The sequence below is a fragment of the Leishmania mexicana genome, chromosome 30 (genome assembly GCF_000234665.1).
Source record: "Leishmania mexicana MHOM/GT/2001/U1103 complete genome, chromosome 30".
Classification (NCBI taxonomy): domain Eukaryota; phylum Euglenozoa; class Kinetoplastea; order Trypanosomatida; family Trypanosomatidae; genus Leishmania; species Leishmania mexicana.
Window position 1 is genome coordinate 732,444 of NC_018334.1, and position 16,564 is coordinate 749,007.

At 55.6% G+C, this 16,564-nt stretch overlaps 1 protein-coding gene across 1 annotated transcript; it reads right to left on the reverse strand.

Moving 5' to 3' along the window:
* Positions 1-2,743: 2,743 nt before the first annotated feature.
* LMXM_30_1530 (putative protein kinase) lies at positions 2,744-9,508 on the reverse strand (the record flags this gene model as incomplete). Its single annotated transcript, XM_003877624.1, has 1 exon — positions 2,744-9,508. The coding sequence occupies one exon, from the start codon at positions 9,506-9,508 to the stop codon at positions 2,744-2,746; it is 6,765 nt and encodes a 2,254-aa protein (XP_003877673.1).
* Between the last annotated feature and the right edge of the window lie 7,056 nt (positions 9,509-16,564).

Below are 16,564 nucleotides of genomic sequence, written 5' to 3' on the forward strand. Positions count from 1 at the left end.
CCACAAAAGGGAGGAAGGTGAAAGCAGAAACAACAAGAACACACGGGAGACGGAGCACGCACCTCCGAATCGACAGCAGCACCAGCCAAACAAGGAGAAGACACACACACACGCATAGAGATCATCATTTAAACAAAAAAAGAAGGGGGAGGGAGGGAAGAGCGCTCAGATGTAAAAGGGGGTAAATGTGGGCAGCACTCTGGGATAAAAGAAGGGATCCGATATCGTCATCGCTTTGTTTTTTTACGTCATTGTTGTCGTGGAGACGGGTATTCGCGGGGTGAATGTGAGATCTCTCTCACAGCTGTAGCGGTCCATCTCTCTCTCCCCCCCCGCCCTCTAACCTGCCAGCAGTTCCATACATCTGCCTGCACAGATAGACGTACGTGTGTTCGTGCGTCTGCCTCTATTGCTCTTTCGTTTTGCTGTTGTGGTACATATATAAATATATAACTATATATATATATACGGCACGTATGCATGCATGGAAAGCGAATCGCGGGCGAACAACAAAAAACAACAAAAGGCAAGCGACGATATGGTTCAACATGACACGAAAGCCCCCCACAGAGAGAGAGAGAGAGACACCGGCACAGCATCGAGCCATCCACCACCGACATGGTCTCAACATTATTATATTTTCTGTGTGTGTGTGTGTGTGTGTGTCTGTGTGTACGTGTCTTGCGTGGGCCTTCCGATTCACGAGTGTGCGGACACACCAGCAGTACCCCAGAAGGACGAGATAAGGAGTAAGAGAGAGAGGGGGAGATACATGGGTGTTGGGTGAAGAAAAAAAAGGTTGATCGCTGGTGCGACTCACAGAACCGAATGCGCTGAAACACAGAGAGGGAGGTCAGACCTGAGCGCGTGAGAGCAGGCGCACCGACACGCGAACGAACCCATTCGGAAAGTCGTTGCGCTGCCTGAGCTGCACACGCGCCGCTCCTGCAGAGACAAGACGGCAGCAAAGCAAGAGAAAGAGAGAGGGGAGCACAACCAGAACAACCAAAAAAAGAAAAAGGAGAAGTAGCGCAGAGTCAGGCGAAGTACGGGAAGACGAACAAGAACGTCCGAAAGAAAGCAAAGCCAGTGTGGGGGACCTTTTTATTGAAGTCCGAGAGGAATGAAAACGGGGGGGAGCCGAGGCAGATAACGGGGTCTATGGCATGCGCCATCATCAGAGCCAGTCGCAGTGGGCGACAACCACAACGAAAAAAAAAAATCGTACAGACAAAAGATGAGGAGAAAAAGGCCACACACAGACACAGACACACACACACCAACCCGAAGAAGAGCAACTCACCCTTGTTAGGGAAGGAGACACACACACACACACACACACACAGAGAGAGAGAGAACGAGAAGGGGGTGGGGCGATGCACACACGCAGCAGCCAGCAGTGCTGCAGAGGTGCACCGAAAAAACAAAAAAGCGGCGCAAAAGACGTCGACAGGAAGCGCACACGCACACGCAAGAGAGAGAAAAAAAAGAAAAAGGAAAACTCGCGCAGAAAAAGTCAACGAGAACGCGGCGAGGCAAAAAGAGCAGAGAAGCGCACGCACAGGCCAGAGAATGGACTCAGGTCTGGAAGGAGAGAAGAGACGAGGTCGCTCACACCCGTTACAAGTACAGACAACACACAACACACAACACACACATCAATACAAATAATAAAAAAACAAGAGGCAGTGCGAAAGGAGATCGCGTGCTTCTCTCACTGTTTTTCCCCCTTTTTTGCCTGTTTGGGCCTCTTCTGCCTCCTTTTGTTGTTGTTTGCATGGACGTTGAAAGGGGAATGACGAGATGCAGCATGGCGAGCAGCGTGGACAGATGGAAAGGAGTATCGATGCAGCGCAGCGCACGAAACATGTGCACGAGAGACAACGCGTTACGACGCCTTCACATCGGCACATAGCCAAGAGAAAGAGAGGAGGTGACGGATGCACACACACACACACACGTTCTCCTTTGAAACGTGCAGAGACAACACAGCAGGCTTGGCGCCATGTGTGTGTGTGTGTGTGCCTATGTCCTTACAAAAGTAAGTACCATCTCTGCTCTCCCTTTCCGCCCCTGTGTACGCTTGCACGCCTTCCGCCCTCCCCAGTCACCAAAGACGGGTGCGTTTGGGTGACAAGAAAAAGATGGAGAGAAAAAGAAAGACACGTACATGTACAGTGCTGGTGCACGCGCAAAGGAAAAGAAAGCGAGAGAGTGGGGCGGGGGGCAGGAAGACAGGCACACGTGGTGCGAGGGGGCGAGCACGAGAGAGGGGGAACACGTCCACGCGTGTGCTTAAAGTGGCTGAAGGGAGTTGTGTACGTATGTGCATGCGTCCGTCTCGCTTCGATGCTGCGGATCTTTGAAGAGTGCGCGGTTCGAGGCGAAGAAGAGAGGAGAGAAGGGGGGAGAGTCCCCTTCTACTCCGGTGTACGGCCTCTGTGCCGAACTCTCTCTGCACCCTACCGCCCTCACATCCATTCTTCCATGAACAACCGTTGCTGCCCCTCCCATCCACCCACCGAGACGTAGACAGACGTGGTGGGACACCTCCTCGCATCTTCGCTGTCTTCACAGAGGTGGAAGAAAAGGTAAGAGAGAAAGCAACACCGACGTGCACCCCAACGCTTTCCTCACCAACGCAACAGAAAAGACACAAACATCGGAGAGGCTAGTCCTTTTCCAGTCCTGAATCTGCTGTCGATGATGTTGCTGCGACTGAATATGGCTTGCTCGTCATCCTCTACGCCCCCTGATACTGCTGACGCGACTGTGACCTCTTGATCAGCAATTTAGTGGCCGCACCTGCCGCAGGTGATGTCATCTCCGCTAACGGAACGATAGGCGTGCTGCCTCCAACTGCGCCTCCTCCTTCGTTGTCTCGGCAAACACTCGGCAACCGCAAGACGCCTGGGGTGCCTGCGACGCTATCAGTCTGCGTCGGTGTGTTCCAAGGGCCCGGCGTGCCTTCGCCTTGGCTCAGCGCCTCGTGGGTACCTTCTAAGCTGTTGGCCAGAAGGCCTTCACCCCCACATCCGGGCCCGCTGCAGAACGCCAGGTGTGGCGTGACGTTGCCAACGCTGTCGCTGCACCCCAGCGCACTCTCCGGCACCGAGCCGGACGTATAAGTCGCCGCAGCTGATGCGCTCAAGGGATGCAAGGCCCCCGTCGAAGCGCACATCGATGTGGCGGGCGTCAGAAAGTACCCATTCCAGCGCGCCTCGCTCACATTGCCACCGCACTGCGGTGGGTCCTCACTACGAATAGGAATGGCGCTTGTGCTGGTAGGAGAGACTCCAGGGGTGTTGGCGGAGGTGCTGGCGGTACTGCACACTGGAGGAGGGACAGCAAGTCGCGCACATGCGACACTTTGCGTGCAGTCGAATTCGAGCGGGGACTTGAGGCTACTGACGCTCTCGCCGTTGCCCACATTCGCCTTCCAGGTATTCAGAGAGCCACCTGGTGAGTCGCCTGTGTTTGGGGATGCAGTCGTCACGGTCACGGTAGCGGAGCGGCGATGAAGAGACGGGAGCGCCGCTCCTGTGAACGACGGTGGGTGTAGCAGATTAGATGAGTGCAGCATGACTGATGAGGTCCCTGGTGTCGCTGCAGCAGCGCTGCTCACGGTGAAGACAGACGACTGCGAGGCAGAAGCACGGCGGGAGAAGGAAGTGGCACGTGTGCGTGTCACCGGCGTGATGCGCGTCGACAATGTACCATCGCACGCATCGCTGCTCAGAGCTGCGCAGGTGCCCGTCGCTGCAGTGGCCTGCACGTCGCGCGGCGCACCAACGCTGGGCTCGTTGCTCGAAATTGTCAAGCTGACAAGACTCCCAGTGCGTATGGTGCGAGAGGTTGTGCGCGGCCATTGCAGGAAGCGTCTGCCTGCACCTGGAGAGAGAGTGGGGGTGTTACGGCGCTTTTGGTGCTGCAGCTGCTCAGAGGAGGCCCCAGACCGCGGCAAATGGAATGCCCCGCCAGCCGTGGGGACCACTGGGGTGAAGTAGAGACGTGGCAGGCTCTTCCCAACCGTGCCACCCGACTCCAGCTTCGTGGAACACATCGACTGCAGGTGATGGATCTTAACACCCCATAAGTCGGCACGCCGGGTGCAATCGGAAAAGGTGTAGGTGATCGTGTTAGCCGTAGCTGCGCTGACGTTGCTGCTCGAGCGCATCGGGCTCGTCTCTGCCGTCGTCGGCGGCGGCAGCGGTGATTCTGGAAAAGGCGTCGAGGGAGACCTAAGAACGTCGCTGACGGGGACAGTGATGGTGAAGCGCTCGGTGCGTAGAACACCGACGCGTAGCTCCGTCGACCATGGAATCTCGAATTGCACCATGTTCAGGTCAAGGTTCACGAGCAGCAGCCGAGGTGCATCGGTGAGCACCATCACCAGCGCGATCTGCGTACTCCGAGAGTCGGTGCTGCCATCCTTGCTGCCCAAATGCTCCTTGGAGCTACTCCCCTCCAGAGTCGGCAGCAGCTTCACCGGGGAGCAGTACACCACCGCCTCCGTCGGCTCAAGGTACTCGGCCAGTTGTGCTGAGTAGTTGGTGTTAGTGGCCGTCATGTTCGTCGTCTGCAGCACCTTGTCCCAACTTATGTCCGAAAAGAAGGGGTGTGTCTTGAGGGCGTCGAAGCCGCCGCGCTCCACCGAGCCGAGGCGCTCCTCAGGCACCGGCTGAAGGAGCTGCCTGACCAAGTCCTTTGCAGCGTCCGAGATACCAGCACCACCCCCGCTGCATCTTTCCCGCGCGCCATTCTCCTTCGCAGTTGACGAATCTGCCGTCGTGGACGTCAGCGTGTCAGGAAAAATCAACGCCTCGGGCCTGAACTTCTGCACAGCAGTCCCAACTTCGACCAGCGAGCCGGAGAGGAGCCGCTCGCCAACCAGGAGCTCGTACAGCACACAACCCAGGGCCCACAAGTCGCTGTACGGGCTCGCCTTACAGCGCGCGAACACCTCCGGCGAGATGTAGGATGGTGTCCCACCAAAGTTGTTCGCCTCGTCGTCGCCGTAGAAACACGCATCGCCAAAGTCGGCCAGCTTCACGTGAAAGTCCCAGGTGAGCAGCAGGTTTTCAGGCTTGAGGTCGCGGTGCACGATGATGCTGTCCTGCTGCGCGAGGGACCTGCCGTTGTCCCCCTGCTGCCGTGAGAGAGTGGCGGTGTAACCAGGCACAGGGGGTTCATGTCCGAAAACTGTGGGAGAGGTGCGCGAAGGCAACTCCGACGGCTCAGACATCGACTCTCGCGGAACCAGCCCCACGGCTAGGGCGCGACTACACATATCCGCCTCAACACTGTCAGTGACATCGGTCGCACCGCTATGCTGTGACGGCAGAGTAGGAATGATCGGAGAACTCAACGACAGTCGCTTCGACACTGCTGCCGCTGAGGCGCCTTCGGTGGGCTGACGCAGGGAGTGGGTGGATGTGCAGCCGGGCAAGCCGCGCGGTTCCATGGCGCTCCCCGCGTCTGCAACCCTTTGCATCTCAAGCATCCGGGATGTGCAGTGCCTGTGGTCCTGCAGCAAGCTGTCATCTGTGCTTTCGGGGGGCGGCGTCACCCAGTAAGAGTGCTGAGACCCGTCGCGAAGGTACTCAAGGGCAAGTACAACGTCTGCCGTGAATTGCGGCGCCATCTCGCGTGTGGCCCCCACCCCAAACCGCTCCTGGTACTGTGCTAAGTTGCCTTTCTCCGCGAGGTCCATGACAAGGTAGAAGTGCTTCGCATCTTCGGCAACGCCCAACATGTTCACCAGACACGGATGGCGGAGCCGACTTGCCATGCGCAGCTCGTTGTGGAATGCGTTCAGCTTCATGGCATTGTGGGTGAGATCCATCTTCTCGATCACCTTGGTGGCGACCGAGCGGAACGGCACCGCGCCGCTGGAAAGTGTGTCGGAGACGATCGAGAGGTTCGTATCATGGTGAACGGCCGGAGTACGAGGAAAGTCCAAGGATGATTGCACCGTGTTGGTGCCGCCCGACACAAGCGCGCCACCAAGGTTGCCGGGCCTCGTTGTGGATGTTGCGGGCATCGCCGACGCGGCGGCGGAAGTGCCGGTGGCACGCGTACCGCTTGGAGTCCATGAGTTGGAGGTGCTGCTGGAGGTCACATGCTCTCCAAGGATCTCATTGGCACCGACACCGCCTCTCACGTGTGGGCGAGGGCCGAAAAACCCGGCGTTTGCGCCTTTTGCCATCGCGGTGGAGGCTGGCGTTGAGATACCTGTCCTAAGGTGCGTAAAGCGCTGCACTATCCGCTCCGCCTCCCCTCCTGCTGCTGCCGCCACCACGACATCGGTGGAAGTGGTGGTTGCCGCCTCAGAATCGGGCCGCGTTTCACTCTGCGCTTCCGACCCTGCAGAACCGATGCCATCCCCCTTTCGTCTAAGGAGAAGCCCTTCCCCCGGTGCCTTCTCCATCTCCTCCGACGTCTGATCCATTGTGTGCTGGTGTTCTCGGGCCTCACGTATCGCCCCCTCAATCACCTGCTGCGTCGTCAGCGTCAGCGTCTCATCGCCTGCGTCGCTGTACGTGAGCTCGTCCTCACCGTAGTTAATGCTCACCAGGAAGGAGGATCTGCTCATCTCCAGACTCTCTTGCACTCTTTGCCGCCGCGCCTCGGGACCTCCGCTCTTCGGTGCCGCACTCGTCATCGCCGCAGGCTCATCCTCCCTCCCTTCATCCCCCTCCTCAAGTGCACGGGGCAGTACGCTTGGCAGACAGCCATAACCCCCCGCCTGCGCCCCGTCGTTTGGGTCGGCTCCCACCACTGCTGCTTCCCGCGCCGTGTGATCAACAGTCGCGATCTCGTCAACAAACTTGGAGGAGACAAGATCGGCGGTTCGCGACAGAAAACAGTGCAGATATGGATCCGCAGTGGCTGGTGGCACCACCATCTCGCAGTAGGACGCTAGCTTTCCCTCTACAGCGGCGGCCGATGAGGTGCCCATGGAGCCCTCCCGGGTGGTTGGAAAGGTACAAGAGGGGTACGTGCGCACCCCCGATCCCTCACTCTCATCCCCACGCTCGCATGCGACGCGACGCCATACACGCATGCTGCTGCGGTAGCCACGGCCTCCCGCCACCGGCGAGTGCGGCAACGCAAAAGTGTCCCTGCCAGTTCGGGAGGTGACGGAGTGTTGTGTCCCCGGCTCGGTCTCTCCGTCGACTGCCTCCCCCTCGTCCCTGGATGAACGCACAGACTCGACAATGCTAGCGAGGCAGTCACGCCCCTCCTCGCATACGCCTGTGCGCACCGTGCTCCCGCCTGCGTCGACCACTGCTGTGGCGGCGCCGCAGTCGCGACCGCTGAGGTGACCTGAGGAGGCAGGCAGCGACGTCCGCGGGCTCACACGCAAGTCAGGACTGTGACCCAAGCGTAGCCCTAACACCGTCGGTAGTCGAAGGTCGTTCTGCGTCTGGCAGTTGAAGTCCATTGGGGTCACCGTCGTGGTTTTGTGGTGCAGAGAGCTCCCCAGGGAAGGAGGCTGTGAGACGCTGTGCTGGCCCTCGGACGAAGCAGTGCTCACTGCATCGAACACCGGTGTCTCATGTGAACACGACGTCGGCGACAGCACGGTGCCCTGCGCCGTAGCCATGCTCGGCGTCGCATCATCGTTTAAGCTCAGCGCATGTCCCCAAGGCCGGCCCTTCACGGACTCCACAGCGCTGCTCCACCGCACCATGTTATCAACACCGTTGTAGAACGACGCGGTCTGCCCATTATACGGTTGCTGGTGCAGTGGCAGCGCCGACGCGGTGACGCTGTCGCTGCTTAACGTGGACACTGGCCGAAGGTGGATGTTGCCGCTTGTTTGGGCAACCAGTGCCATAGCTGCGGGTCTACCCGTCTGCTCAGCTCCACAGTGGCCACCGTTGCTGACACCAGCCACGTTCTCATTGCTTCCAACAGCAGCGGCGATGGATGAGAAGCTATGAATGGAGACGCGTCCGTTGCCTGGCGAGAAGCACGGCGTGCTGGGGATCGACGTGCTCGTGGCACTTTCCGACGTCGGTGTGAATATGCGCGGTGCTTCGACACCCGGCGGGTAGAGCTCTGCCTGCTGAACAATCCCGTAGGCGCCAGACCCGAGTCGCCGCTTGCTATTCTGCGAGATGCACAGCCGATCGCGCGTGAGGTAGAGTTCATCGGGCAGAGTAGGAAAGAGCTCCTTCAGAGTAGGTGCGCCGTTGCGGAACGCTGAGGTGCAGCGGTTAGAGTGACGCCCCGATCGCGCGGAGCGGCCCGAACGAGCAGAGGTAAAGGAGCAGGCGTTGGGCGTACTGCGTGGCCCATACCCGAGAGCAGGGATGCTGGCGAAGCTACGTTCCGAGTCGCTAATGGGGATAGAATAAGCAATGGGGAGGCGAATCGACGGCATACCTGACACAAAGCCGCTCCTAGTGCTCACGTTTTGCCTCCCCGCTTGGGTTGCTGTGATTGATGGGATAGTGCACTGCGTTGTGGTGAGGGTGCTAGGCGGTGGCGCGTAAGCACCCTCCTCACTGGCCAATGCACGCAGCAGAAGGTGATCAGGTGTTTCCGGGGTGAGCGCGAGTGCGTCAGAGATGATACAAGCAGCCCCGCCATACGTGCCAGTAGATGACGAGCTTCGACTGCCTTCACCGCGGGGGGACTCTGCCTGCGGCTTCTTCAGCCCCATGGATTGTCTGGCGCTAGAGCTAAGCGGGTACGATGGCAGCCCACGTGGCGTTACCATGGAGGACGCGCGAAAGCATGAAATAGAGGACGAGATCGCCGCGCGACTGCTATGCAGTGCAGCGTCCGTCTCGAGCCTCTCGCTGTTGCCGTCATAGTGGATATGCGGACTGTAATATAGTAGTGAGCTGGTGCGCGAGTGCAGCGCGCGGTCAGTGTTGCTATCGCTGTGGAGTGTGAGTGATGGCACGGTTTCCATCGTAATATTTGACGGATCACCTGAAGTCGCGGGAACACCGGCAGCGTCGGTGGTGGCAGCTCGAGGAGACTCTCTTCGAGTGGCGTTTAGTGACAAGAGTCCAGCAGCAGCGGGCTCGCTCGAGCATAGCGGCTCCAGTGGTGACTGGGCGGTGAGGAAGGGGACGGGGTCCGTGAATTCAGGCGACGCAGGCCTCCATGCGCAGGCTGCCTGCGTGGTCCCCAGCTGCTCATCAGAGCGGCAGACGCGCCGTGCATGCAAGAGAGAGAGCTCCTCCGCCTCACTAATGACCGTCTCACGCACTGGCGGCGTGGAAAAAACCTGCTCACACGGTGGAGTACCTTGGTAGCATCCCCTACTGCGTTCAAGTTCGTTGGGACTCTTGCTACTACTGATATGGGCCTCCCGATGTGGCGAGGGTTTTGCAGTCGTCAAGCCTTCAAAGGCGTCGATGAAGACAGGCGCACTGGCAGGTACGGAGTGGTCGACAGCGCTACCGCGAGAAGGCGCCTTTTCAGATGCTTCAGGGTGGCTTACCGGGGACGACAGTGCCTTGCACAAGGCACCGCTCTGCAACATTCCTATGAAGTTCGATTCCGCTACGAGGGTGGGGTAGCCGCGAAAGAAAAGCGCAACAGACGAAAAAAAGAGATCTCCATAGGCGTGCCACCGCGCCCGTACCCTCTACGCCGTATCGTCGTCGTCGCTCCGATTCTCAGCGCGGATGCGATGACCCTATAAGAAGACGAGTGTATGTGTGTCACAAGATTCGTGTCTGTGTTGGTGACACCCTCCCGTCACCATTCACACACACAAACACACACTCTCTCCTCCGCTTGCCGTTATGCAGGATGGGGGGTTGCGTCCGCGTGGTGGTGGGGGTGTTAAAGTTCGAGTATGTGTGCGCAGAATCACCCAGGGGTATGCACGAAGACACAGAGGCGGGCAGAAAGGCAGATGAGCCTCCACACGAGGGGAGAGTAAGACGTTCAGGTTAGGCAAGCGCAGTCGTTTGCCGCACTGCGGGAGGCGAAATATATATATATGTATGAAACACATAGAAGAGAAGCGGGGTGAGGGGTGGTTGCCAAGGAGCTCTCTCAGAAGCAGTGGGCCATGAATAGACGCAGAGAAAACAGCTTGCGTGGGACGAAGAAGCATTCCTTCGCCATCCAGTGGGAAAGATGAGCACTGCATACGACCAGCCCGTTGGCCTCCACACAAGATTCCAGAGCTAAAACTGCCGCCCCTCAGCCTCCCCTCCGACGCCAGCGGAGTCTCCTGAGAAGCAGATGAGGACAGGAGGTGAACGAACCAAAATGCCCACATGATCGCTCACTGCGCGATGGAAACTGCACAGACATGGGTGATGGTCAAGACGCCACAACCCCCCCCCTTCCCTGTAGGGCATGAAACCCGAATGTATGCTCACACTTGCAGGCGGGATTGTCACTGGGAGTCGAACTTTCGGATTCTATTCATCTTTTTTTCCGCATTACTCAAACTCCGTTGTACAGCGGGCACGAGCGTATGTGAGCGCTGTAGCAACGACATGCTCAAGAGAAAATACATCGTCAAGACAGGCATGCTCTTGTCGCAAGTTGTGGGCAGAAGAGTGAAGCTTTCCCGTTCCCAGTATCCCCCGCTATCCTTTTCATGCGTCGCCCACGCCCACTTTCCAGCTTCGCACTCCCACAGCTGCAGAGGGAGGGAGGGGGAGACTTCGACGAGCCGCAAAAGGGAAACCCATGTGCCCGCACTGACGTCACTTGGTGTTACTCAGTGGCGGAAGCAGATTTTTCTTTTTTTTTCTGCTGCACCTTCTGTCTTGCTCCGTCTGCAGACCCTTTTTCGTCTCCACCGCCAGCTTCAGGAGCGGATCCACGTCCCCCAAGACGTCCATGTACCCATCATATACAATAAGGCAGCAAGACTCGCAAGGAAAAAGACACAACGGAAGAACAACGCGTCTTTGCCTTCTGCTGCCCTTCTCCCTCACGCGCGACTCACAGACATGACGTGAAGGACCAAAAGGACGGAGCAAGGGAGCACGAAAAATTCGCCCTTCTCGCGCCATTGCCTTTTTTCATTGGGGTGGTGGTAGTGGCGGTGGTGGTGGAGGGAGCCCAAGCGTTCTGCTGCCCGCGGCCTCCCCCTCGTTTTCTTGCAGAAATACCCCACCCAAAAAAAGGGAAAAGGACAGGAAAAAAAAGGCACAGTGAAGCGAACACAACAACTACGACACATGAAAGAAAGCCGGGAGAGAAAAGCGGCGCATTCTGCTGAACGCTCGCACACGTCAGTGGCAGCGGACTCCGCTCTCCCGCTCCTGAGGGGGGGGGGCGGTGAAGGAGAGGTGGAGGGGTGACAGAACAGAGAAGAGGAGGAGAAAGGAGAGAAAGAGGCACAAGAAGACATACAACACGGAGCACCACAAGAAAGCAAAAAAGAGCACGACGGCAGAAAGGGAAGAAAACACGAACGCATGTATTTTCTTCCTCCTCCTCCGCTTGACCCGCGCCTGTCACCCATCCTTGAGAACATGTGAGCACAGCGTGTGAAACCAGAAAGAGAAGGGAAAGGGGGTAGAAGAAGGTCATCACTCTGTTGAGGGGTTCCATCACCACCCACTGGTCTGTGATGGGGGACGTCACAAACCTTTTAGACGTCTCCAGGTAGGGGGAGGGGGCTGTCTTCTGTGCTCTGCCCCTACGGAACCGCTGCTTGTCTTCTCGATGCCCTCTACCAAAGCGCAGGGTCCGCCCTTCCTTATCCACCATATCTCTTACCCGGGGGCTGGCGTGATGGCGGTTGGCCGGGGTGGTGCTGGACTGGAGCGCATACACGAGGCAGTAAAACTAGTTGCCATCCTCCCCAGCAGAGGAGAGAAGACAGGGAGCCGCCAAGCACACACGCATATGCCCGTACGTCACTGCCGGGAGCCGCCCGGGAGAAGCAGCTGAGACGCGCTAGAAGAGGGCAAAGGGCTTTGGCAATGGAAAGGGGGGATTTGAAGCCCATCAAACCCCGTGACCTAGGTGTGGGAGATGAGCTGGACAGAAGACATACGCCTGCACCTAATATTAACAGCTGATCAGCCCTCTGGGCACTACACCCCGGCGACACGAGCATTTTTCTCAGCGGGATCGCATCGCACGAGCTGCGGGAGAGGAGGAGAGACGAGGGAGAACAAGAGAAGCGATAGTCGCCACCACCCAGCGCTCTTGCGTACACCTATGCCGTAACATACACGTTGCAGAGCTCCAACGGTGGGAGAGAGTGGAAAATGCCAAGCGCAGTCCGTGGTTCACGAAGGGGCAATGAACGGAAGATAGAATGAGCCCAACTAGAATGGAGTAAACCAATGAAAGTCAAGAACACAACACAGCAGACACGCGCACACGTAACGAAAAGGGAAAAATGCAAGAGCTACACTTCTGTCCACACGACAGCGATACGACGAAAGACAAAGGGGGAGCATACACGAGGACCACAAAGACGCGGTGCGAAAAAGCGCACGTTCGTCGTGGCCCGGGCGGGAGCGAAAGAGGCAAGCAAAAAAAGGGCAGAATAAACCAAAAAAAAATAATAATATCAAGAAAATTTACACCGGATCGTTTTCCTTCTTTGTTTTTCTTTTTCTCCCCTTGACAGATGCGTGGACGCCGGCGTTTCTTGCTCAGCCATTTCGTGAATCTAAGATGCGCGCGCGCGTTCCTTATGCGTATGTGCGTTATTGTAGCCCATCACGAGTTCCTTGAAGCCAAACAAAAGGAGGAAAGGGGGGATGCGGGACAAGAAAAGGCCGAAAAAAAGAGGGAGACGGAACCGTTGTCTGTAGCACCTCCCACTGCGCTGCTGTCATGTACGGCAGTTTTGTGCGTTTTGCTTCTCTGGTGGTGTGTGCGCCTGCGTACACCAAAGAGGAGAAACTGAAAACAAAATGGAAGGGAACACGTGCATGTGCCCGCTCGGAGGAGCTTAGTGTTAATAGCCGGCGAACATGTGGCGAGCACGACCTCACCTCCACGCCACGCTGCACACACACACACACACACACCGACACATACAAGCACAAGCACCCCCATATGCGTACACACATGCATGCCCATACACGCCCACAGACAACGAGGGTAATAGGCGCAGGTCCACAGAATGGGGTGCGCTCTCAGACAGTTGAGCACTATGCCATGCTATCAAAAGGGAGAGGGCGAAAATAAAAAAAAACCCTTGGCACAAGAGGAAAACAAAGAAGGCGACAGAACCACAGCGCTTCATCAAAGAGGAGACGGGAAAAAGATAAGTGCTAACATGTGAGGGAAAGTAACCCCCCCCCTCCCCCTCCAAAACAAAACAAAAACAAAACAAAAAAAAGAAGAAGAAGACAGTCGGCCCGTTACATAGAAGAAATATATGCGTCCCTGTCTCGATGAAGAGCGGATGCGGGTGTGTCAAGCTCAGATTCGGCACAACATAAGAGAGAAAAAAAAAAATGTGGCCGAGATAAAAAAAGAGTCAACGAGTATTCTGAGGCGGTGGTGTTGGTCTGCTCTTTGAAGTGATTGTCCGAAGGGGTGTACCTCCTCTGGTCAGAAACTTGACCTTTTTTTCTTCTGTTTGTGCTTATTATCCGTATTCCACGTCATTCTTTATTTCGTGACACACTTCTCTTGCTCTAGCGTGTATGCATGTGTATGCATGTGTATGTGTGTGTTCGTGCAGCTGCTGAGCATGTATTGTTACGGAGCGTAAAGCTCTTGTTTCGTTGTTGTTGTTTTCGTTTATTGGTATCATGATGGCAAAGGTGGCTGGCAAGCACGCATACCCTTTCTTTTCTATCGCTGTGCGGACTTTTATCGGCTGCACAGATTTGTAGTTTAACAAGATGCCGTGAGAGAGAGGGACACACCGGATAGAGAGCCCAAGAACAGTAGCTCTGAGAAGAAAACGAAGGTGGCGGTGGGAAGCGCTATATGGGTAGAGGTGACATACATGTCAACAGAAAGAAAAAAGCCAGCAGCACTAGGCGAAAAAGAAAACGCTCAAGACAGGCAAAGGAGAAACACAGAGATGGGGTACACGTGAGAGTAGGTTGATCAACACGCATTATCCAACCACTTCTTAAAAATGGAGAGAGACAAAAAAAAAGTCTGCAAAGGCCTCTCTTTCTCAATTGGCATGATTTTGAAACAATGACACCAAGTATATACCCTTGTGTGTGTGTATGTTTTGTTTCCCCGACATGTCCATCACACCTTGTCATGATGGCATAGGCGCTCTGCGAATCCGTATGTGTAGGTGTCTCTAGGTGTGTGTCGGCGTGGTCGTCACGCATGCTATAGGACACAACACCACCGGAGACACAAAAAGGAAAGCGTGTAGCGAAATGCCAAAGACTTTCATATGAATGCAGGACATGAACAAGGGATAAAAAGAGGAGAGGAAGAGGAGTAGGAGGAGGGGGCAGTCCCTCTCGCTACAACATGCAAACTTGAGCGAGTTATGTCACACAGTGGTTCCGAGAGCAGCTACTCTATCGCGACAGCACACACAAAAACGCCGCATGCGGTGGTATCATGCTCTCGCAACGGTGTTGCGCTGGCTCGTGTGTGTCAAGGGAGGGCGAGAGAGGGAGAGAACACACGAGGAAACACAGCAGTGGTGTAGTGAAAAGGGTGTGGTGAAAAGAGAACGCAGAGCATCTCTGATCAGGTAAAAAAGAAGAGCGGGAGTAAATCGTTAAAGTCGAAGGAGCAAAGAAAAAAAAGACCTCCAGGGCCTCGGCGGGACTACACTGCTGAACACTTCATCCGTTTCTCAATTTCCCGCTTGGAAGAAGTTGGGGAGATGGGCCATGAAAAACGCCCCGCTTGGGCCATCCACATGGTTTGCATGAGTCCCACGTGGCCTCACCGCTTCGTTGGACATTTTTTTTGGTGGCAGGATGACTTCACACTTCCTTCAGGGGTTGAATGGGGTTGTGAACGACTACGAACATCGAAGCCGAACGACGCGGCCACTGCCCGCGCCTGCCACCAGCCGTCTATGTGTATGCGTTTGGTACTCGATAGACTGGATCGACCACGATCGAGGTGGGCAGCGGTATGCAGGCGAGGCCCCCTCCTGCAGAGTTGCCAGGCCTCCCGTGTTATTGGCAGCCCCTCTCCTCATCCTCCTCTCCGGTCCTCTCCGGCGGGCCCGATGTGCATCCTTAAAGCACCCCAAAGATTGGACGGAGAAACGCTTTTTTTTGGCGATGGAAGAGGAAAAGAAAGAGAGGAGCAGTGGAGAAGAAACACACCAGCACCAGACAGGGCACTACAACAGGACGAATTCGAATGAGTAACCTATACAGGGGAGCACACAAAACGAAAAGGGCGAAAAAAGAAAATGGCATTCAAAAGAGGTGGGAAAAAGAAAAGAAAATACGCCCACACACACACACGCACACGCGCAAAGGGAGGCTGGGTCGGGAGAGTAGCACACATATGAAGGCTTGTAGCAATGATAACGAGAAAACAAAGAAAACAGAAGAAAAAAAAGACATCTAGACTGGGTAGGTGGGAACGAAAAGCTCTCGGTGGCTGCTGCGAGGAAGGTTGGGAGGGTGCTAGGAATCTCGAAGTTGCTCACTTTCAGTGCTAGTAAAGGAGAAAGTAGAAAGAAGTAGGGTTGAAACGGAGGACTCTAGGAGACAGGCATAATAACAAGGAGAAGCGAAATGTGCACATGAAGACAGGATAATGCGTCAGCGTACGTTGGGTGTCCTAACCGTTTGCTGTACCACCAGTACCTCACAACCGAGTTCCCGTGCCGAAAACCATGAGATCGTGGTCCACTCGCTTCTCAACAAGCGGATACTTAAATCGTCGCGCTTTCCCCAAAAAGACACATGCGAACAGAAACCCCCAGAGACAGAGGCTGGGCGACACACGAAAAAAAAAGATGGAAGATAGTGACTCCCAGTAGAGAGAGGGAGGGAGAGATGCCGTCGCATTCGAGCAGGGAAAAAAAGAAGGGGAAAGAGGATCTGAGGAGCGCACAAGCAAAAGACTCGGTTGGCAGAGAAACATACAGGAGAGAAAACGCGACGAGGAAGCGTGTAAAATAAAAAAAAGGTAAAAGACAAACCCCTCAACATGTCATAGGTGAGGTGCCCACGAGCGCTGTCTGGTCGATCACCCTCCCGCATCAGAATAGAAACTGGACAAAAAAAAAAACAGAAGCCAAAGACTGGAAATAAAGATGGAAAAAAAGAGAGAAGAGGCGGAAGGAGTGCCATCCTCTTTGTCGGAATCAAGAAACACGCACACGCACAAGACAGACGAACAGCTATATATATATATATATGCGTGTGTGTGCATATACATTGTTACCGAAAACAAAAAAAAGCAGGCGTATGCGAATCAAAGAAATAAAAGAATGTCCGAGGGTAGCAAGCGAAGAAAAAAAACAAAAATCTTCTCAGCACAAGGAGGGATGGCCAAAGGAGAAAATAACACTGATGGAACAGTGAGAAGGTTCGGGGGCGAGTCGACAATATGAAGATAAAGTAGAAGGTAGACAGGAAAAAAAAAAAGAATGGACCGATTCACAGATTACGTTGAGACGTGTACTATGCTTTCTTTTTGCTGT